The 24,093-nt window shown below is 41.8% G+C and overlaps 1 protein-coding gene across 5 annotated transcripts; it reads right to left on the reverse strand.

Moving 5' to 3' along the window:
- Positions 1–2,619: 2,619 nt before the first annotated feature.
- Positions 2,620–21,642, reverse strand: EBAG9 (estrogen receptor binding site associated antigen 9). Of its 5 annotated transcripts, none has more exons than XM_083824751.1 (8): positions 21,447–21,601; positions 16,018–16,193; positions 15,013–15,110; positions 11,286–11,364; positions 10,999–11,157; positions 9,027–9,134; positions 7,950–8,041; positions 2,620–3,176 (listed from the first exon to the last, which is right to left on the reverse strand). In XM_083824751.1, the coding sequence occupies exons 3-8, from the start codon at positions 15,093–15,095 to the stop codon at positions 3,056–3,058; spliced, it is 642 nt and encodes a 213-aa protein (XP_083680877.1). In that variant the 5' UTR covers positions 15,096–15,110; positions 16,018–16,193; positions 21,447–21,601; the 3' UTR covers positions 2,620–3,055. The 5 variants fall into 5 exon arrangements, with proteins under 5 accessions (XP_083680877.1, XP_083680879.1, XP_083680876.1 ...); XM_083824753.1 differs by having other exon boundaries at positions 11,286–11,410; XM_083824750.1 differs by lacking the exon at positions 16,018–16,193 and having other exon boundaries at positions 21,447–21,605.
- Positions 21,643–24,093: the final 2,451 nt, after the last annotated feature.

Here is a 24,093-nt window from a genome sequence, read left to right on the forward strand (position 1 = left end):
AGATAAATGCTGTAATCCCAGACCGGGGAAATGGCCATTGTTACCCTATCCACAGGGGACAGGGCAGCTGAGCTGCAGACATGCCGTCTTCATTTGCTTTCCCCTCTAATACTCGGCTTTGATCTTTGACATGTCTGAGCTGCGTTCCCCTGGTGCTGCACAGAGCAGCTAGGAGGACCATCAGCCTGCAGACAGGTCACTGCAAACTCCTTTTGTCCTCAGTTAGAAAGAATTCGCGCCCATACCAGTACAGCAAAGGGCTGTTAGGCAGTGCAATGGGCTGCCCAGGGAAGTGGTTGAGTCACTGTCCCTGGAGGTCTTTAAAAGACGTTTAGATTTAGAGCTTAGCAATATGGTTTAGTGGAGGACTTGTTAGTGTTAGGTCAGAGGTTGGACTGGGTGATCTTGGAGGTCTCTTCCGACATCGACGATTCTGTGATCTTTGCCTCAAATCACACACCTGGGGAGGACAAGCAGCTCACCAGCAAGAGGTAAAGCAGCAGGGGGCTGCCCAGCTTCAGGCTCTCAGGATAGCACAGGAACAGCAGCTCCTTCTCAGGCTGAAGGGACACCTGCTGATAACCCCATCACACACTTTCCTTCCTAACCCAAGAAGAGGTAAGCCTTTCTTTAACGTCCAGCTGAGAGGCACCTGCCCTGCCCCTAAACTGCACTCTTACTGTGCCTGCACTCACGAGGCTGTTCTTAGCTCCTGACCATCCAGTTGTTTCTCTCCTTCCCCCCCCAAGCAGCCACCTCCTCCAAATTCCAGACTGCAGCAATACACTCAAATCAAAGTCCTGCTTTAGTTGTGTCGTGTCCCACACGAGCAAACAAGTATTTTGTTCCAAAACCCTTCAGGCAAACGAACACGCGGCATTTCAGATACGAACACTACAGCAGAGCCAAGGAAAGGAGGATTTTCCAGCCCTCCCAGCAGGTCAGTCCTCCAGAGTCAACAGTAACAGGGAAAGCTCGGCTCCCAGCGACGGGAAAATAAAGGGCATGGCCAAGAGGCTGCGTGGAGGGGAAGGAGGAGCCTATGGCAGCAGGAGGTAAAGAAATCAAGCACATCCAGAGGGCGTCTCACAGCTCTGTTCTGGGAGGTGTGAAAAAGTTACGACACTTACGGCCTCGCTTCACCAGTGTGGTTAAAAGTACAGACACGGGGTTTTTATTAAATCTTATTCCCAGCTGTTCCCCTTATCTCCCATTCGCCAGCCAGGTGCTTTACCAGTGCTTGCTCTAAGATTTACTTGCCACGCGGCTGTTTAGTCTGCGGAGCACGTAGCCGTCTGTTCTGCTCCAGCCAGAGCACTTGTACAGAAAAAATGAGCATGAAAGTGAATATTGTTGCCTTCTAAAATGCATTTTGAAATTGGACAGTTCCCAAGGACTTACTTCACATTTGAGATTTCTGTCAAATCAGTCAACTTGTGCAAGACTTTAAGGAACACAACAAGCAGAATAAACATTTTTGTAAAGAACTTTCCAGTCACTAAGGCCTTACCACCTTGCTATCTTAATTATCTTTCAAGCAAAACCCGTGTCAGAACCTGCAACTTAGTTAGAAATTCTGTTTTTCTGAGCACACCATAGGCAAGCCCCCAACCAGTCCCATTCTTTTACAACTTCCTTGTTCCCTGTATGTGTGGGGAACAAGCCTCAGGCACGGAAGTGAGAATTCACTTACCTGTCACAAGATAAAAACCCATACACCTGAACCATGAGTTCAGAGATAACAGCGTAGCATCACAGAATGGTTTGGGTTGGAAGGGACCTTAGAGACCACCCAGTTCCACCCCCCTGCCACGGGCAGGGACACCTCCCACCAGACCAGGCTGCCCAAAGCCCCATCCAGCCTGGCCCTGAGCACCTCCAGGGATGGGGCAGCCACAGCTTCTCTGGGCAGCCTGTGCCAGGGCCACCTACCACTGAAGTCTACCTGTACATAAATGCAATCCAAGGAGTGCTGGTAACTGAACTGAGAATTTCTAAACTAAATTTATTAATATGAAGATTTTTTTTCAACTATACTATACCACCTATGCAATGGATAGGAAATGTCAGGATTTTTTTCCTAACTGTAGGAAGTAACAGTTTATGCAAGAAATACAAATTTACCAATACAAAGAAACAATTAAATCACTCCCCTGCACTCAGTAAGCAGAACACGCCCCTGTTGTGGCAGCGATATGGTTGCCTGTAGCCACCGCAGTGTTGTAAATGGGTGCGGTAACCCAGGAAGCTGCAAGTGACGAAGTGATGAGAAACCCAGCGAAGCGTTCAGCTGTAAGCTGTGCTCTACCACAGCACACCAGGAGTACACGTAGAGCCACAGGTCGCCCATAACAAGTCATCTTCTTCTGCATGATGTTGTGCTGGGTCTGGCTGGGATGGAGTCACCTTTCCCTGCAGCAGCCCGTACAGTGCTGTGCTCTGCACGTGTAGCTAGAACAGCACGGGTATCACACCAGGGTTGTGTCTGCTGCTGCACAATACTGGCACCGCATCAGGACTCCCTCCAAAACCTCTCCAACGGAAAACTCTGAGGTATTTATAGATACTTTTATAAAAAGGCAAAAGCAGACATTTTGATATCAGGTAGGAAGCAAAGGGTTATTTAAAACTGTTTAATTACATGTTTCAGGTAAGCACAGACAATACAGTAGGTTCCCCACCACTGAATATTTACATTCTTTTTGCTAGGCTTGAGCTGTTCATTAGGAGTCTCTCTCAATCAACATCTTGCTCAATCACTTTTGCTGCAAAGAAGGGTACTGGAATAGAACTATTGTAGGAAACTTCATTTCACCAAGGCATGATTTTGTGTGTGTGTTTTGTTTTTTGTGATTTTTTTTCCTCCTTAAAGAATCATCTACTAGCAGTTCAAGATACTTTGGGAGAATTCTGGCTTCCAAGAATGACCTGAAGAATGCATTGAAATTGAGCAGTGTGTTGAAGTCCTGGAAATACTTAAATCAATACCAATACGCATGTTGTAGAGCTGGAATTCTCTTTTCCCACTGGCACTGCCATCGATGCGTCGTTTCTGTTAGGACAGTTTTACACCAATTTTGTTTTGTTCTTTTTTCATTAGCCTTTGGGCCTCTTTCTCCATCTTCTTTCGCTGTTGTTCTGCTGCTCTTTTTTCCCTTTCTGCTATCTTCTGTTGCCTGTAATTAGAGAAAAAATGAACTGCTTAAAAAAACAGGAGTCCAATTTTCAGCATAGTCAATAACTAGCTTATTATAACTAACAGAAAACAGAGCCTCAGTCGACTGTAGTTAGGTTCAGAACAGTTACTCTTTGGTCACGCTAAAGGTCTTTTCTCAGGTTAATCTAGTCTTAGGCAGTAATATTCCTTCAAATATCACAGATTCATAAAGGTTGGAAAAGACCTCCAAGATCATCTGGTCCAACCATCCCCTAAGATTTACAATCTGAAAGTCACTCAGTTCTCAAAGATTCAGGATAATTAGTGCAAGTATTGGGCAATTGTAAGGCCCAGCACTAATTAGAAAAAAAATAATCTAGCGCTACAACAACAAGATGACCTGTCTGTTCAAATTCAGACCAACACAATTTGACTCATCTAGAACACGGAGTTCTGCCCCTCCTTTTCCTCAGCAGAGGCATCAGTAGCTGTCCTCCTTATAATGCAAGTGCTCTGAACATTTTCCATGTAACCAAGTGAGATGGTAACTTTTAACATTCCTTTTCACTTGCTCAGGATCCGTGCTGTACTCTATTGCTCAGGGACACATTATAGTGCTCATATTCCAAGTGACACATGGCAGCTCGCTCCTGTACTTCATAATCAGCAATAGAAAAGTGTTCAGAGGCCACTCCTGCTTTGCATTCAGCTTACTAGGTATTTAAAAAAAAATTGCCATGCTGCCTGCAAGCTGACTTAAAAATAAAAAATGGAGCCTCATTAATTTGAAAAGGAGAAATTTAACAGGTTCAGTAAGAATAAAGAATAGCTCATTATAAGAGAATAAAGAAGTCTAATTGGCAAGAGAATAAGGAGTTAACTTTCAACACATGTTATTTGTGCATGTCCACTCGAGTCTGTAAAACATTCAGAATTAAAAACTATCATAGAATCATAAAGGTTGGAAAAGACCTCCAAGATCACCTGGTCCAACCATCCCCCTACCACCAACATCACCCACCAAACCACGTCCCTAAGCACCACGTCCAACCTTTCCTTGAACACCCCCAGGGACGGTGACTCCACCACCACCCTGGGCAACCTGTCCCAATGCCTGACTGCTCTTTCTGAGAAGAAATGTCTCCTCATTTCCACCTGAACCTCCCCTGAAAAAGAATCCTCACCTGAGGCAACTTTCTTTGGTAAATTGTCAACTATGGGCAAACTGTGCACATAAAGCAAAATATTTGAGGTACAAGACTACACATTATCTTTGTATTGGACGGTGGTAGGAGATGAACTGTACTTAATACCTCCACAGTTTCATTTGACAGATTATTAATGGCTAGAAGTTTTGCTATCCTCTAATACACCGCTCTGCTGTCATGGAAGAATGAAATCAATCATTTACATCAGAATCTACCTCCCATTTCTACTGAAGTTAATGGAAGCCCAAATTTATTTTATTTTGTACTTTTTTTTTTCCCATACCTCTGAACTGACGCAGAAGAGGGTAAAAAGCACAGAGAGACAGTGCAGTTCCAAAAAGATTCCGTGGAGTTAAAAAAAAAAAAGGCCACAAGAGGTGTTAAGCAATTTTGCTATTCACTTGCTATTGTGAAATAAGGAAATTTATAGCAGATCATGTTTCTTCCCCCTGTATAAGCTGTACAACACAGAACACTGCACAGTGAAGATTCCTGTAAGTGGTTCCCATGCCCTCTACTGGCTGAGTGATTTTATTGGACATAAGTCCAAATGAGAAGAGATCTTTGTGTCATCTCAGACAGAGGTACTGAAGTCACCAGAAAATACATACAAGTAGCTTACCACAGAAGTGATTACCTTTTACTGCTCTTTTACTTGGTCATTCTTCAAAACACTGGTATCTATCCCAAACTTTTTACTTATTTTCAATATAAAGTTACTACAACCTTTCGAGCTCAGAAAGGTTCAATTTCTCAATAAAGAGCCTATGACAAACTACAGCCACATCTGACTCACTTATTCTGGGCTCCAACGCAAGGAGTTCAGCAGAGTTTGGATGGAACGATACCAGTCATTTAAACCAGAAAAGTATTCATTATTGATGCCAGTCTTGCTTTGCACTGCTAACACTAGTTACATCCGAAAAAACCTAAACCTCTCTCATTGGTTAGCAGAACACTAATTATAACCAGAACAGTTAGCAGACATTCCACTGGTTGTGTTTGTTTTTTTCTTACTGTATGCATTTTGAAAAACTATGAAGAATGATTTCATTTCACATTTTTTTTTTAATTTCCTTCAACACAATTAAAGAGTACAAAAAATACTCTCACACACTGGATATTTTACACTTAGCTACTTATTAAAGCAAGGACCATTTATGTTAACTGTTCCCATTGGGGAAAAAAAAAAACCCGAACACTTCATTGGTATTAGAAAGTCTAAAGGTACCTACAGGTATCTACAATTTGCAGCAGCAAAGTTCTACCTAACTTCAATTAATTGTAAAGAAAAATGAAAATCCAGTTTTCATCCACCAGGCTGATTTGTCACTGACTGGAAGATTTCAGCGCTACCAGCCCAGAACTTGCTGGGGAGTGGGCAAGAAACAGACTCCAGGAACTGCTCAGACAACGGTGGCTTACTCCTCAGCACTGTCTTCCAGCACGCTTGGATTTCCAGGAAGCATTTGGCTTACTACACATGCTTATTTCAACTATTGTGGTGCACATTACGTCACCAGGGAGAACACAGGATACAGTCTGCCCTGCTATTAAGAGGCCACAGCCCGTTTTTGCATGATTGAGCAGCACTCCATTGCTACAGAAAAATTATTCCAGTCTGAGACACTGCTGAATACTGACTGAGCACCAACAGGTACCCAGACACAGCTGGCTGAGGGAGATTCTTACTTTTTCTACGCACACCATCCTCAGTAAGCGCTGCTGGAGCAGAATCAGCATCAGCATTCTGGAGAATCAGGGAGGCTGCTCACCAACTAGCATCTGAAATCTTCAGATTATTTTGTAGATCATGCTGCAGTCTCTACAGCACTAAGAACAGACACCAGATCACTCCCTTACTACACAATCTGCTGAAAAAACAGAGCCAGGCCTATCAAGTACTATACTGAAGTTTTATGTCAAAAGTTAGATGTTAATCCCACCACAGATACCTACTGCAAGAGAGACTGTAAGCCCGGAAGGCGTTTCCTACCAATCTTGCTAAGTATCAGCCAGTATTTTCCACAGTTAAAGAAAACCACTGTAATTTGATGCGTCCTGAATAAAACAAAGGTTTTACTTCACACAGCTGGGGTACAACTCAGACAATGATCAGTTGTGCTGAAGTGACCATTCATAGTAGGCCAAGAGATATGTAATACAGACAGTTACAGTTCTAATCGTGCTCTGTTCACTTGAAATATTTGGACACATTCATCCCTACTAAAGCAAGTAAAGTTCAACACTTTTTAGTGGGGCAGAGGAGGAAGCCTCTGAAAATTAACCACTTGAGCTGAAGTCTTTCCATAGTAAAAATATGTCAGGCCAAAAGCTTCAGAACAGCTTCTACCAAATAAGATAATTTGAAAAACAGAGCTGAAGGAAAACTCCACTGCTATTCCTATGTAAGTGACTCCTCTCACTAAGTATTCTAAAGCACAAAACTGACAATTGGCAGAAAATATACCTTTGACCATCCCAAGAAAATCCACTGCACAGGCAATTTCACACTCCAGAAATAAACATACATGCACTCCCTAGATTACTACTACCTAATTTCTGTAAGACAAGTCCACGCTCGGGAAAGCTTCAGTACTTGTTTTTATAGTCTTAAAAACAAGATCTTTAATGGAATGTGGTAAGGGTTCAGTAAAACACAATGCAGCCTCTGCAGTTAGCAAAAGCAGTGGCATTTCCCAATTCAAAATAAGCAGGATTTTTCATTGTCTTTCATTTTCTTTGTCTGGTGCATCACAGGTTGAATCTCAATAGATTGCACTTCTGAGATTAAAGATCTTACTGAGTCTACTGATGTTCTTTAAAGGCACTATCCTTGGAACAAAAACAACCCAAAGAAACAACATTCAGATATATCACATAGCTTCTGTGATACAGACTTGAAACAGTTTCAGTAATAACGCTAAAAACAAAAAACAACTAATCAGATATTAACCAGAATGTCAATGTAAGTTTGACAGCATTAGTATTGGTTGAATTTATCATCCACCACTAACGCATCAAAAGTATGCTTCTGATGTATCACTTCCCTCGTCTTACTCTACTGTTGGAAAGTACATTTTCCCAAATAATGGTACAATAAATAGCTCTACAGAATCTCCTTTCTGGAAAAAAATACCTTTTTTCTTAAAGAATTCACAGGCTTAGAATGATTTTTAAAAACATCATGTCTTTATTTCCCACTGTCACTATTGTCTCACTGAAGCCATAGATTTGTGATTTTCTAAGTAGAATGAGAGCAGGTTAGGAAGCTGGAGCAATCTGAGGCAGGTTATCTGATCATGCAGCAAGCACCTAAAGTTTGGTAAAACCTTGAAATGAAACAGGTTAACGTAAGTCACTGCCAACTCAAATCATTGCATGCAATTAGCTTCAACTCAACCAGCACCTTGCTACCATTTGTACTTCTTCAACTTCTTAAAATGAAAAAGAAGAACAAAACAGATGAGGTATTCACACTAATTTTGTGAGGCACTGAGAATGACAGAAGTGCTACAGGAAACAAACCTGCACTTGATTCTTTTGCATAAAAGTTTTTGTAGTGCTACGTTATTTTCATTTACCTAAGAACTTCTTCTGCCTGCCAGGCAGCATCATCTTCTTCTTCCCAGGCATTAGTATTTTCTTGCCAAGTATCCAAGTCTCCCAGTTCAGGCTGGAACAAAACAAGAAAAACTCTACTCATGTGGAAAAAAAAAATAGATAAAAACACTTATTTTTAACCCTGGTACTTCAGACTTCCAGAAACATCTGAGATATGACAGTACTTCTCAGTTTATTGTTCATGTTCTAATACTGACTTTTTGCCTTTATATTGTTAGTATAGATTTTCAGATCCTGTTGCTGGAGAACAAAGGAAAGAAGGAAGTACTACAGTGCATTTTTAGGAAGGAGAAGACAAGCCGAGCAGGTGAACTGAGTAGACTGTATTAAAAATTTCTGGAAGTAGCATGGACAGACCAACGTTATTCCCTGAATGCTGTTTTTACTCACTAGAGCCCTTTCCCAAATTATTTTCATTATGACAGTCTAAGGAAGTGTTATGACCATTCTGTACTGCTCTCTGCCTAGACCACTTTGTGCAGTACATTAAACAAAGCACCGTTAAAGAAGGCAAAAAGGAAGAAAAAATTAGCATCTCCCTCTAACAGCCAGGCTGTTGCATAGCCAGGCAATTTAGCAAGGACTAAAGAGCAAAAATTAGGAGACTCTTAGAAGACAACCTCTATGCAAAGAGGAGGGAGAAGCAGAAAGTTAAATATGGGTTCAAGATTACAAAGCAAAGAAAACCCACAGACTTCCTAGAAAAAAAAAAACAAAAAAAACTTTTGTTAGGAACTTACTGTGTAGAGTCCAAAACACATGTAAGCCATTGGCTTACAAGATTTGCTAGTATACAGGTGCTTGGAAGCTTCCTACCTTTTAACCACTGATCTGTTAAGCTTCACAGTCAAATAAATAAACTAGAATTAGATCAATTACTTCATTACTTTGAACCACACACTCAATTTTAAAATAATTTATGTTATTCCACAACTATTGCTCTTGCTCTCCACAACATATATCTTAGGCAGATTATTCCTTCTCCTAAGGAACTCATTTACCTGTCAAATAAAGATCAATACTTAGAGCATACTTACAGACTGATGAATAAAAGGAATATCTTGTGTAGCTGCTAATCTGCTAGAGAATCCCGTGTTTCCCTCTGGAATCCCAAAATTTAAAGGTTCTCGTTTTTTAATAACTATCTGAAAATATTCAAAAAAGGAACAAAAAGAGAGGTCAAAGCACTGTGACAACCTATGACTGTATCAAAACACAGAAAGGGCACAAAAAATGAGAGATCCAATAGCCACATCTCCCAGTATTCACCTGAGCTACCAATTACATGAGGTATTCCTTGGAGAAACCCTGATTCCATGAGAGGAAAGTAAGATACTACTCCTGAAGGTAGCGCTGTCTGGACAGCTGTACTGCTTTGGAACACGAGCTATTCCAGGTACTTCAACAGCACAGCTGTGCAGATAACCTAAGCTTCAGTAGTTGAAATGCAACTCACTGTCACATCAACTGATAAAGCTCTGTGCTAATTTGGCTGAAAAACGTGCACTAATACTTCTCCTGAAAGGCAAGTTAACAGGCTTAACACAGTAGCTAAGATCGTGTATCCATTATCTGTCTTGACCTCAAGACATGAGCTTACTCAGTTGTTTTGTTTAGCCTACTTTAAGCCCCTGCTGCTTCCAAAAGACGTAGATCCCCCATTTCACTGACTGTATGAACACTAGCAGCAATGCAAAACAGCAAACAGGACTAGACCGTCTCGTTTGGCAATGGCAGGTGTGGTTATTTGACTGAAATTCCATTTGCACACACTGTAGATATGAGCAGGAACACAAAAGGATTCCACCTCAGATCTTGGAGTTCATATTGAGCCCCGACACTGTGGAACTGCAAATACAAATTTGTATTTACAGGTTGGTAACACGGCCAAGTTAGCAGCAATGGTCTTTATGGTGCCTGCAGTCAACCCTAGAGTTGTGCTTACACTAAACCAGTATAGCAGTATTCAAGCAGCACGGATTCTTCCTGAGTGTTATGCTATACCAGAAGCTCAATCCATTAAGAGAAAACGCCATTAGAAACAAAGGAGAAATCCACCTCTCCCCCAGTCCTCCTCTGCCCCCCAGATTTTGTGAGACTCTAATCCACACAATCTTGCAGACCCCAAATATACACAAAATTGAACCCACTAACATCTCCAGTTCATAGGAGCACCAGAGAATTAAGGTTGGAAGGGGCCTCAAGGGTGTCCAGATGAACCTCTGGCTCAAAGCACAGTCAGCTCTGAGGCTGACAAAGGTACGCAGGGTTTATGCGGTTGGGTCTTGATGGAGACTGGACTACTCTGGGCAACCTGTTCCAGTCCTTGACTACTTTCATGGTGCAAAAGGTTTTCCAATCGACTCAAAGCCCTGTAGGTATCCAACTGGAATATTGCCACATGGAAACAAAACTTGCAATTACCAGAAGTTTAATTAGAAAAAGTTCACGGATTTAAAACTACTGTGGAGATACCCATCTGTTTTTTCTCCAAATATCTGATCTTTGAAAAGCAAGCTATTTTGAAATATCAGCTCCCTAATACCACTCACCCCAACACAGCTTGGTAAAACAAGTACCCACTGCTTTCTGAGGCAGCAGTGTTGCTACATCAAACATCAGTACGGGCAGGACAACGAATGTCTCTGTTCAAATAACAAAGAGGTACGAGCACAAGTGTCTTAGTGCAATGGTTCTATTTTCAGAATTAAAAGTTAGGTGAGGGTTCTCACATTTATACTTCCTAGAACATTTAGACTATGAAGTTCACCATAAATTTCCAAGAACTGTAAGACTAACGATGTAAACACGAACCGGTATCACATTTGGTAAGGTCTGAAAGTCACCATTTTAATCAGCCAGGTTAGACTAGACATCAGCATCTATTCTCATTTCAACAGGACAGCATAATTTTGCCTGAAGCACTATCTGTAGGTTGCCAATTTACTTATAACCTATATTAAAGCATAGAAAGCCCTCAGTAAGTATAGTTGAAAGCTCAATACCTACTTTTTGAGTTTTTCTTATAGTTGGTGTCATATCTTTGAAATAATCAGGTTCCATTTGTTCCAAAGGGTTTTGCTGAGCTGCCACATTACCATTGCCACCTTCAATCTTTACACTGGTGGGCGCATCCTCATCCCATGAAGACCAGTCTTCTACTTCTGGCTATAGAAGTGAATGGTACAAATTAATTTCACATAAAAATGTGTCTTACTGTATCTTGCTACGACAAGAGAACTGGTATGATCACTCTGTTAAGTAATTATTAAGTTACCTACCACTGAAGCAATTACCTGTTTGGGAACAGATGAATAATCCACTGTGGTTGGCAAAGTTATTTGGTCTCCACTTAACTTTCGCCCTCTTCCAGACCTGAAAGAAAAACGTAGGATTCCTCCAAGCTCTGAAAACATGACCACTAAGTTTAAAAAAAAAAAAAAAAAAAAGGAAGTCTGAGAACAGCACTGCTGCAAGTAGTCTGGCTAAAACATTAAGTGCTTAAACTACCTCAGCACTGTCTACTGCTAGTAAGAGAGCCTGCTAAACAAAGGACTCTCATCATGAATTTAAAGCGGGGTTCACACGAATTTCAAAGCACCATTTACTGTTCACGTTTCTTAAAGAGTTGCTCCTCCTCGGTTTCTATGCCAGTTTGAAAAGCATGAATTAAATCAGCTATTTGCATATAGTCAGTTACAGTTTTTAGATTCTCAATTCTAAAGAAGCAAATACTACCGATCTCTATTAGCTCAAAGATAACCATTTCCACTGGAAACCGAGAAATTCTGCTATTGGCCTGAGGCGTTAAGCTGCGTTTAACAAATCGCTTGTTGAGCTGTTCGATTTGAAAGCCCCTCAAAGCATTTTTCCTTTGAAGTCTAAAGAGAGGTAGCACAAGATTATGCAAGTCAACAGCTTCTGCTCAATACATGCTTCTACTTAAAGAACAGTGTTGCAGTGAAAGTGTTCCAGCAACTGTATCAATTTTAATTGAAGACAAACACTATTGCATTGCTAATAATGCAAATATTTACTTAATGACATTAAAAAAAATCACAATAACAATTAAAATATTTTTAGCTGACATTTGCTGTATCTTAAAAGCTTTTAACACAAGAGAATGAATTTGAGACTGACACTCGTGTTCTCCCCACGTCAGCTCCTATATCAAGACAGTCACCTAACTGACCTTGGACCTTGATAGCTTGGAAGAACAAAGACGTGTTTATTGATACTGATGAGAATGCCACAGGGAACTGCCACTTGGAGTTCACGTCCATTATTTTTATTATTATAGAACATTCCACCACCACATCAGAACAGCTGAATTGCTTGTAATACAAGGTCCACTGCACACTGGTGAGTGACTAGATTATTTTTTTCCTACTTTTGGCCCAAATGATACCTCCTTAGGAAAGATCAGGTGCTATCATCAAATTTTCACTTCATATAATCAACTCTAGCCCATTTAGAAACTGTTCCTTTAAAAACAACATAGTTTAGTTCACTTGCAAGAAGTCTTCAAGAGAAAGCAAATCTTAGTTGCTTCAGATTTTTAAGACTGAAACTTACAGCTGTCTAAGTCTGGAAGTCTCTACAATGTTAAGAAATTAAAATAAATGTAGCTCAGAAAAAGCTATTACTAAGTACAAGGTAACCAAGATAGGGGACAGAATTCTAAATTCTATCCTATGTAGTATATATGCACAGGTTCAATCTTCAAGCAGGTTCCGTTATAAAAAAGACTACTTAGGCAACAAAATTTAAGCACAATTTTCAGATTATATCCTTGAAAAAAATGAAGTCTTCATACAAAAGGTAATCTACTACTGCGGTGTCAACAACGACAAAAACATCATTGTTGGAGGCCTGTTTGACTTACATATGCAGTCATATGAGACCTGTTTTAATCTTCCCTTCACATAAAAATATTTAACGAACTTGACGCTAGGTTCTGTAACAGGCAAAAAGAAAAACAAAGCCCCCTCAAACACATTAGAAACTTCTGATACTTGGGCTGACTAGATTTTGTTGATGTCTCTAACAGAAACCCAAGCCTGGAAACAGCTGCTTCCCAACCATCATTAGACAGACACTGATCACTGCTCTGAAGGCCAAATGTCTCAATGCTTCTTGGTTTTGTTTATCTATAATAATTAGCAGCATCCAGATTTGTCAGCAGGATGAAGGTTGTAAACGGAATGAAATTTCACCTTATTTTGTATTTATACCTGTTGTTTGCTGGAAACAGTGGATTCAAGCAGGCTGCTGTTCATCAAAAAAGAAAGTTAACTGAAAAATGCCAAGTGCTATGCATAGGCTTTATGCTGACTGGAGAGATGCACAGTCTCTACAGGCACTTGTTTAAATTAAAAACTGAAATGTGTAATCCAAATAAGTACCAGCTCATATCCATCAAATTAAAATGCACATTTAATTAAATCACATTTGCTGGTTACCAAGCTTACTCATATGCAGGGGTGCATTATAAGAAAACAAAATTTATTAAACTATGCTTTGCAGCTGACATTAAAATGAAGAACTCTCTGTGGTTAACGGACCGAACTAACTTGATCAACTCACTTGCTTATGTGAAAGTTTTAAAATTTTCATTCCTTCGACTAACTGTTATTAAGAGAAGAAAAATTCTCCTACTTTTTGCTCCCAACCAGTTCCTCGCCTGTTCACTACAATGATTTAGTTCATTCAGAAATTGAAAAAGAAGAAAATTGTTTATTAGGTGCAGTGACAGTACTGTTTATAAAAGATACCTTAACACTTTGATTAAGGGTCCACATATTACAGAAACTTATATAAAAATATATATTACAGAAATCATACCAACTCAGTGTTTTGACTTCTTTAAGAACTTGAATGGCAAGTATTCTTAATTTAATTTAGTATTCAAATCACAAAACTAAAGCTGACAGCTATTAAGTTGTATGCAGCATTAAAATGCATCTTTTTAAAACTTCAACAAATGTGGAGTGAATTTACCAACAACGAACTGAAAGCTTCCTCTTATTCATACAATGAGCAAAGGTGAACAGGACAAAAAACAATTCAGATGCTATTTTGTGTCTACCACATACTCTGCATATGCTTTAATCTCAGTGGCAAGGTAGTAGTTATCATACACAAAAGAAGAATACATTTCTTCAGACTGCTAATTGTTTAAATAAAACAACATCCTGTAAGGGTGATGAGAAGAAAAAGTAGTCCAGAAGATGGCACAGTATCTGAGAAGATCAGCATCAGGTACTGTTGAATCCTACTAATATATAACCATAAATCTGGATATATAGATAGATAGATACAGATGTGTGGGGTTTTTTTGTCCTTTTTTTTTTGTAATGCTTCTGGATACTACCCCTGTGTTCATGAATTTACAACTCAAAAGAACACTGAGTGTTTTTGCTTTCTCTTGTAAGTTGTAAGATGTTCATTAAAAAAAAAAGGGAAAAAAAAGCAGTTCTCTGAAACTAATCACTGTCCTCTAAACATTTGTATGAACCTTTAGCAGGCAGAAGAACCTAGTCTCAAGCATCTCAAGCAACTGTTTCTTGACCAAGCAGGACGAGAATGAGTTATATTTACAATGAAAGCCTACTGACTGATGACTGGGTGGATGCTGCCATTAAGTGAACCTCTTAAAAACAAAATATCACTTGCCAAATCCTTTTTAAAAAAATCGTGAACAGTTTTTAGTCACTTGACAGAGGATAACGTTAAAAGGCAATTTTTAAACCCTGTCATAGCTGTTCAGAAAACAATCCCCACTAGAGCTATCATAACACAAAAATACACGGACTCACAATTGCACTACACAGACTTTTGAACTCCGCAGGAATATGCAGATTAAAGAGTGAATTTGACTTATTTTGTATCCTTCTTGATTGTTTTGCAATCAGTAGCAAAACCAGAATTAGGAAAAGAGGTGGGTATGTGTTGGGGAGAAAGAAAAAAGAGAAAAAACTTGTAATTAAACCAGAAAAGGTAACCAAATTAAGACATGTTTACCTGCATATTAACTTTTTAATAAAAGAAAGCACAGCTGCCAGGCAAGTACAGATTTTAAAGAGCCGAAACTGTGTTATGGCCATGATGAGAAACCCTTCCTGCAAAAGAAAAAAAAAAAGTTAGATGTAGAGCATCATATATCTTTATAGCCCTTAAAGCCAATTTCCTTAGTTGCTCATAAACAGGGAGCATTCTGTGAAGCTACATTCATGCAAGAAAAGAGAAGAGGTACCTGGAGCAGAGACTCTACCTGCCTACTATCTGGACATTTCACTGATGTAAAAAATGCAAGCACCTCATGTGTACAGCCTTTAAAAAAAAACAGCACATAATCATAGATAAAGACACAATTAAAAGCACTTTTAAAGTGCCAATCAGTTGTGGTGACTGATCTATTTTAGACGCTAACAATGCAAGGAGAAAGGAATTATGACCGGTAAGAAGCTCACACCTCCTTGCGCAAACCTTGCATATGCAAATTATCAATGTACATGAAATCAGCATTAAGTCAAAACCTAAAAGTGGTTGTTTGAAGTTTCCAGTGATTTTAATTGGAGATGTGTGATGAGAACCAACATTTTATTTTAGTGACCAATGTCACTGAAAGATCATCAGGGAAGAAGGATCCTGTTCACACTACGTGCGCTACAGGACAAGTTAATCCCCTGGATACATCAATGCTCCTGTGACAGCCCAGATCATGCTAACAAATCCAGATAAGCAAAAATTGATCTTCAGCTGAAACCACCAATGCTGGTTGCTATTTTTCAGCGTCAATTAGAGAATTTAGGTAATTCATATTCAACATATCACATTTATTCCAACAGGTCCCCTCAAATAGGTACAGACCCAGTTTGAATAATAAACTGTAATTCAAGGATCCCTTTTCTTTCTTCTATAGGTGAACATCTCAGAGTAAGGAAGAAGAGGTTAGGCTTCACAACTAGCTTTTAATTATATACAGCTACACTTGTAACAACATTTTCTGATGCCAGTTTAACATACCTCCTGGTGAGAAGAGAAGGCAGCCCTGTGACATTTTCCTCAGGCCATGAGTATTCCATGGAAGGACAGCTTGATTTCAAATATGCTATGGCATTTAAATCACTTTTTATATTCCAGGCTTTAAGTTAGGAAGAGTCAGGAAGGTGGGTCATTAGGTAGGCTGCTCCAATACTGCCCTGAGGATTTTATTAAAAAGTACATCATGGGATTTGTGAGCTTCACGGAGCTTAGATTTACTTTACTGGTGCTCATTTACTAGATAACTAGTATTAAACATAGTAACATGGTGCTGGAAATACTACTTCACGTACAGTCCAGAAAAGGAATTTTTGCTACTGAAAAGTTGTGCAGGGTTACTACTAAGCAAGTGGGTCCTTTTATTGAAAAAAAAAAAAAAAAAGGAAGGCTTAAGCCTTTGCATAACCACCAAAATAATTACACCAAATATATAATATAACCACCAAATTACAGGCCATGCTACCAAGCTGTAGCTCAGGAGAAAGGCCCTGTGGGACACACTTCACCTCTACCTCGATGCTGGCCTTGTCTTAATCTCATTTCACAGGAGACTCTTTGTAGAAGAGTGGGTATCAAACGGGCTTTTTACCTAACAGGAACAGGAAACAGTCAAACTTCCCACAAAAAGTAGTGACATCAGACACCAGCCAACACACTTAGCTTTCCGATTTAAAAACAGAACTATCATTTGGTATTGTACTCATGCACTTCCTCACCTTCTGGCATAAGCGATTTGGACAATATCTATGTGACAGGATAATACATCAGTCAAAAATGTGAAGGATTTAGGAACAGTGGAAGCTAGTGAAAAAAACAGCAGACGGCAACTGGATGGATAGCTCTCTATTCTAAAGGTAAAGATTACTGCAAAGGAGCACTTAATTGGCAAAAGAAATTGTTACATTAAAGAGATGCAGCTAAAAGCCATCTACCTGGGATTTCACGAATGAAGAGCAGGTGACCTGCTGAAATAAGAATAAAGGTATGTCTTTTCTGAAAGGAAGGTTATTTAGAAGCTCATTCCATTCTTCTCCATCAGAATTCACTCTTTTATTGGCTTAGGGGTCAGAGGGAGTTAGTAGAAAGATACTCAACACTTCAAAGAATAAAGCAACTTTCCTACTTTCCTACTGTTTAGCCTACTGAACTGCCAAACCAGACAGTCCAGGCAGATCCTAAATTTAAAAACAAAACAAAACACCCTACTGATTGAAAAGATTGTTTTAGGAAGCACTATTACTCAAAAATTTCTAGACTCAATATTATTTTTCCCTAAGTTTTAAGAAAAAAGAAAAAAAACCACAATCCACAAGGACAGTCTAGCTCACAATTTCTTGAAGTTCACTGCTGACAAGTGTTTGTTAGTCACCAGAAATTATTGCATTTTCCCCAGGGCATTCCTATACGTGGCAGCACACACTTCCAATATCACCCACACGCCTGTTCAGCAGGGTTCAACAGCTCCCTTCATTCCCCACACCGCTCAGGTGACTCCTTGCTCCGCTTCCTATGTGCCACGCAGGAACTGCAGCGTTATATTGAAGGAGGGCGAGACACAGCCACATGCTGCACGCGTGTGTTTGAGCTGCGTTCCACTTTAACTACGGCAGCATCAAGCCCTTCAAGACAGCAAGTATCATTTTGCTTTCTTCTGCTCTAAGCTTTGATTGTAACCTCCCCAATTAAGTTAAGCCCTGTGCTCAAAGTCGTCAGATCCGCAGCCAGAGTTTTGGCAACAGCAAGGAATCACTAGACATTGTACTGCCAGCAATCATCCAGCTTTAAAAGGTACTTTTATCAGTGTATCTAGTTTTTCTACAGCTAATTAAGATGTGAAGCAATGCATATGCATTAATTTTGGCAATATGCTAAACGTTAGGTAAAAAGAATCTTAAACCAAGTACTTGGTTCAAGATTAGGGCACGTCAAGCATTCCCTGCCAGACATCTAAAACAGCACTTGGAGCATTTGTGTTACTGCATTTTCTGAGTTTAGTGCAAACTGAATTCACCTGACAACATGACACGAGACTTGTTAGGTAAAACAAGGTGTCCCTTCTATTTCTGTTGTCAGTCCTTTTCCAGCCGAGGGAAGAAGAGATGCACAGCCATGTAGAGCACTGAGACAGAACACAGAGTGGCAGTGCTCCAGCAAGAATACTCGAACATTTCTTAACAGATGGAGGCAGAGGTGAAACACTGGACTAGAATTCAAAAAATCTGATAACCTGTCAGCCTGACACAGCTTTGCATGTATCACGCCCCATGCCTCAGCTTCCCATTTGCAACATGTAATAGTTTTCCTTCTCCCATTAACATTGCCTCAAATGTATAACATTTATCAGACTTTCTGTCAACTAACTTTTAAGCTCCATTGCAATAGATAGAAGTAAGTGAATCAGGACATGAACCCTAATTAATCTAATTTTAGCAGTCAGTGCAACAATTTTGTAAAAGTTACCACATCTAGCAAGAGTTTGACTCATGTAGCTCATCCTGCTTTCTACTGGTAAGAAGTTACAGCAATTGCTCACATGGAAGTTGTGTACCAAAAAGATTAGAGCATGGTAGCGGCAAGACATTGAACACAGAGACAAGTGAGAAGCCCAAGGCAACTTAGCCCTGGAAACATTTTATGGATCAATAAAGGAAATATAGTGAAGGGAGGGAAAGTTCAGAAATGTATTGAACCACTTTTACACTGCGCTCAGCTTGCAGCGGCGTTAGAGCTCCTGGCAACTCGGACCTCGCTGGCACCAGCGTGCGGCACACACCAACCAGCTGAGTATGTGAACTAAGGTGCAAGAGACAAAATGCTCACTGGCCATCACCGTGCAACGAGCACCTCGTCGTCTGCAGGAGCACTTCCTCTTTTATACCTAATTGCACACACAAACACTACTTAAGCAATATCTCAAGAGACAGAGCCAATTCTAAAACAAAGTCACTTTCTGGCACTCAAATGGTTTTAAAGACTTAGTTTTTTTTCCTCTTACTGAACTCACGTCCTTCCAACAGTTAAAACAATGTCAGAAGATTAATATTAGAGGGCACCTATCCTCTCCTCTGTTGCTCCCATGTTCTACTTGTAATGCTGACTGATTTGTGCTGTGTCGTTTTCTTGAGATATCATCATCTTCTGAATGGAATTTCTGTCTCGAATTACCACTGCTTTGTGAGTTGATTGCACGTTCTTTCACATCAGCTCATCTGTGACTCTGCAATGAATACATGAAGACACCTTGGAAACAGTGGCTTTTCCTTGCATTAAATACAGCTAATTAAATAGCCAAGGGAAGAAGTCTAAATCAAAATTAAAAATAACTTGACTGAAACTGAACGTTTCCCCACCAACAACATGTTCACATGAGTAACCACAAAAAACCTCCTAAGGCAAAATGAGACATCCATTTCCTGGTACAGAAGACTACCGTGCCCTTGGGTACTCACACGTGTCAGCCCCAAAACTCCACAAGAGCACCAGCGAACCAGCATGTCTGCGCTAGAACAAACAGCTGATAAAATCAAAAAGCACCATATGATTAGTCCAACGTTTAAGTGGCAACAATAAGGTTTCTTAGAAGTTCATTTTACATAAAATTTTAAACAAGCAGTGCTACCACATTAGTCTGAAGATGACCAGGGATTTACAGGGAGATGGAATCTTATGAAGATTAGTAGAAAGAGATAAAAAAAAAAAAAAGTGTTTCTTTACAAGCACAAAACCCCTCCTCCAAATCGTGTACATTAAAAGATGTACAAAGACATTGACTTTTTAAAACAGCAACGTAATGATTCAGGAGCAGCATTCAGCCAGGTACTGAAAGCCAAAACCAGCATCTCCTGCACTTCAGAGAGTAACCGTGATTCTGTAACCTAATGAAGATGTTCCACTCCCCTCTTCCAGTATGATTTGATCCTTCTTTATTTTTTTTAATCGCTTTACGTAGAAACATAATATTGGGAGCACTGAGGCAGGAGGAAAAAAACAACTAGGCCAACATCTTTACCATTGATTTTGATAAATGGATAGATGAAATGGCAGCATTACGACATTTTGTAGTAGCCATGCTACTATGGCATTAGAAGAGTAGAATCTGTCTACATGCGGGTGGTTACGGGGATGTCCTTAAGGAACTGTAGTTTCAACACTGATGTTCTAAGTTTCAGTGTAAGAACCCTAAATAAGAAGTTACGAGGCAGCTGGGAGAAAAGACTACTTTGCCTATGACTTGCGGGAGTGAGACAAGTCATCCAAGGTGTTCAAATGCAAGAAGAGATTTTAAGACAATCTTTTGCAGAGGATGCCAAAATTTAAGAAAGAATGTATTTGTCTCTATAAGTAAACACAGAAACTAGCCCTACCTAAATCATTCCTAGACACCTAACTGTTTACAGACTGGAGCTTAAACTTTTCCTTTTTAAACCTACTATCCTGGAGTTGTAAAACTTCTAGACTAGTATCACCTCATCTCACCCCTTCCTCTCGAAGAAGCTGAGCATAGTTCCAATCTTGTTAACGCAAGCTCTTGAAGCTTTCTGTTCTGAACTAGAATGCATCCTGTTTTTTGAGATAGTATTAGTGAAAACAGAAAATATAAGCCCACTGACTAGGTACAGTCATTCTTTGATAATTTGTTATCTATATGTGCTACTGTCTTCTAAAAACAGACACAATATAAAGATGGAATCTGTGCAATCCCATGATACTACACTGGTCATATAGGAAGTAACTTTGGTCATATAGGAAACCTTTGACACAGTGCACTACTTCACGTATCTCCCTATGCAGCACTGGAGTTCTCAGACACAGACTTCATGATATCCCAGTTGTGCCACAGTCTTTACTGGTCATCCTGGACTTAAGTTATCTGTATTCACACTGAAAGCCATAAACATAAATTAACGTACTCTTGTTACTACCACAAAATCATCTTGCAAAATCTGGTGTCTCAACAAGCCGCAATACTTCACAGTCGTGACACACTATAGGTCGTGTTGTGTGAGACAGCTTGAAGAAGTCCCTACACAGCTCGCCAGTATTCCCAGAGTAGCCAGGAGGACCATAAAGCAGAACGCTGTGCTATTTTTCATTAGACGTGCCACGGAGGCAGCACGAATCGCTGACCACGAAGCAGCACCCCAGCACCGGCCCAGGGCTGAGCTTTCCGAGGACCGCACAGACACCAGAGGAAGCCGTCCACCTTTGGACTACAGGATCCGGACCCTTTAGAGCTGCACTGCCCAACTTCCACACGGCTCGTTATGCACGCCTGCTGTCAGCACGACCCAAGACTGCGCCCCCGACTCCTCCCGTTTGTCCCAGCCTCTGAGACCCCCACCCCCCGGCCCGGCGGTGCCCGAGGTGGAAGCGGGCACCCCTCCGCCAAATGGCGGCCCCCTCCCGCTCACCTGCCCCGGCCGGGGGGCCGCCGGGCGCCGAAGCGGCCAAAGCGCAGCCTCCGGCCGCCCCTCATTCAAAGCCTGGCGCTCGCCGCCGCCTCCCGCGCCGCCATCTCGGCCTCCTGTCACCGGGGCGACTGGGCCGCCCCTTCCGGCCGCGCCGCTTCCCCCGGCCCCGCCAACCAGCGCCGCCCGGGCCGCCCGGCTCACGCCGCCCGCGGCTGCTGGAGGAGCGGAGCGGGGCGGGGCGGGGCGGGTTGACGTGGCCGCCCTGCGGCGCGGAGGCGTGGGGTTGTCCCGGCAGCCGCCCGACCTCGCGGGGTCTGCAGCCCCCTCAGGAGTTTTAGCGGGTTTTTTGTGGCGTCAGGAAGTGTGATAAATAACCCTTATCTGCGTGCCGCCTGTGTGGTCCTAGAGATAGTCCTAGGCGGTTGGCTAGGCTGCTGTGAATGTGGAAGGTGCTAAAAATTTGGCTGAAGTAGCTTCCCACTGGGTGTTTCTTCAGCTGGCGTTAGCTCAGCTGGGTTGCTCACCTAGAGCTTCAAAAACGGTGTGTGTCTGCTAGCCTGACCCAGATGCAGTTAGTGGTTCGCTGTTGATGTGCAGGATTTGGGTGGAGGAAGATGTTGAGTAACGTAATGGGAGGTTTTCCAGAGCTCTGTGCACCTCTGGTTGTGTTATATTTGGTAGGACCAGCAGACCAGGTGAAGGGAGGTCTTGGCCCTTCTCACCAGTACAGTGTCCTTCTGGGAACACACTGCTACAAAGCACCTCCAGCCCTGAACCACACCACCCGCTTCCTTCTGCTCCCATTAAATGTCTTTCCTCACAGCCTTCCTGCATTTTTGCCTTTCCTTACAGCATAGGAAACACTTCAGTGATCTCTAACTAAATGCCTTCTTTGCTTCAGTCTTTACTACCAAGGCCAGCTCTCAGGAATCCTAAATGCTGGAGATGAGAGAAAGTCTGGAGAAAGAAAGACTTTGCCTTAGTTGAGGAGGATCATGTTAGAGATCATTTTACACAAACTTACAGATCCGTGGGTCTACATGAGATGCACCCACGAGTGCTGAGGGAGCTGGTGGATGATATTTCTAAGACACTCTCCATCATCTTTGAAAGGTCACAGAGAGGTGCCTGAGGACTGGAAGAAAGCCAATGTCACTCCAGTCTTCAAAAAGGGTGAAAAACAGGACCCAGGAAACTACAGGCCAGTCAGCCTCACCTCCATCCCTGGAAAGATGATGGAACAGTGCATCCTGGATGTCATCTAAGCATGTGGAGGAAAAGAAGGTGACCAGTAGTAGTCAGCATGGTTTCACCAAGGGGAGATCGTGCTTCACCAATCTGATATCCTTCTATGTTGGGATGACTGGCTGGATAGATGAGGGGAGAGCAGTGGATGTTGTCTACCTGGACTTCAGCAAGGCTTTTGACACTGCCTTCCCCCAAATCCTCATAGCTAATCTCAGGAATTGTGAGTTACTTTTGAGAACTGACTGGATGGCAGAGCTCAGTGGGTTGTGATCAGCAGCACAGTCTATTTGGAAGCCTTTAGCTAATGATGTCCCTCAGGGGCAAGTACTGGACCCAATCTTGTTCAACTTACTCGTTGATGACCTGGATGAAGGGACAAAGCGCACTCTCAGCAAGTTTGCTGGTGGCACAAAATGAGGAGGGGTGGCTGATCCACCAGAAAGCTGTGCTGCCATTCAGAGAGACCTGGACAGGCTGGGGAGTTGGGCCGAGAGGAACCTCATGAAGTTCAACAAGGGCAAGTGCAGGGTCCTGCACGTAGGGAGGAATAACCTCATGCACCAGTACAGGCTGGGGATGCACCAGTACAGGCTGGGGGCTGACCTGCTGGACAGCAGATCTGCAGAGAGGGACCTGGGAGTCCTGGTGGACAGCAGGCTGACCATGAGCCAGCAGTGTGCCCTTGTGGCCAAAAAAGCCAATGGGATCCTGGGGAGCATTAGGAAGAGTGTGGCCAGCAGGCCGAGGGAGGTGATCTTGTCCCTCTTCTCAGCCCTGGAGAGATCTTACCTGCAGTGCCGTGTCCAGGTCTGGGCTCCCCAGTACTGGAGCTCCTGGAGCGAGTCCAGTGTAGGACTGTGAAGATGGTCAGAGAATTGGAGCATCTCTTTTTGTGAGGAGAGGCTGAGAGGCCTGGGCCTGTTTAGCATGGAGAAGAGACGGCTTAGAGGGGATGTTTCCATTGTGTATATAAATATCTTAGGAGAGGGTGTCGAGATGATGGGACTGGATTTTTTTTTGGTGGTGCCCAGTGATAGGACAAGAAGCAATGGACACAAACTGAAACAAAGGTATTTCCATTTGAATATGAGGAAAAACTTCTTTACTCTGTGGGTGACAGAGCACTGGAACATGTTGCCCAGAGAGGTTGTGGAGACTCCTTCTCTGGAGATACTCAAAACCCACCTGGATGTGATCCTGTGCAACATGCTCTAGGTGACCCTGCTTGAGCAGGGCTGTTGGACTAGACGATGTCTAGAGGTCTCTTCCAATCACTGTGATTCTGTGATCTTATGCCTAACTTAGCTGACCCTGGTCAACATGCTTATCGTTATACAGACATTCAGGGATTTATCTGTCACAGCCACCAGGATACCCCGCTCACCATGTGACAGTGGTT

Source organism: Anser anser (assembly GCF_964211835.1).
Source record: "Anser anser genome assembly, chromosome: 2".
NCBI classification, from domain to species: Eukaryota; Metazoa; Chordata; class Aves; order Anseriformes; family Anatidae; genus Anser; species Anser anser.

Excerpts from the sequence above, each read along its gene's own strand:
- EBAG9 (XM_083824750.1), bottom strand. The coding sequence starts at position 15,095 with ATGGCCATAACACAGTTTCGGCTCTTTAAAATCTGTACTTGCCTGGCA. Across the intron at positions 9,135-10,998 it reads CTATAAGAAAAACTCAAAAA|ATAGTTATTAAAAAACGAGA; the intron begins GTAGGTATTGAG and ends GAATATTTTCAG. Across the intron at positions 3,177-7,949 it reads CAGGCAGAAGAAGTTCTTAG|GCAACAGAAGATAGCAGAAA; the intron begins GTAAATGAAAAT and ends CTCTAATTACAG.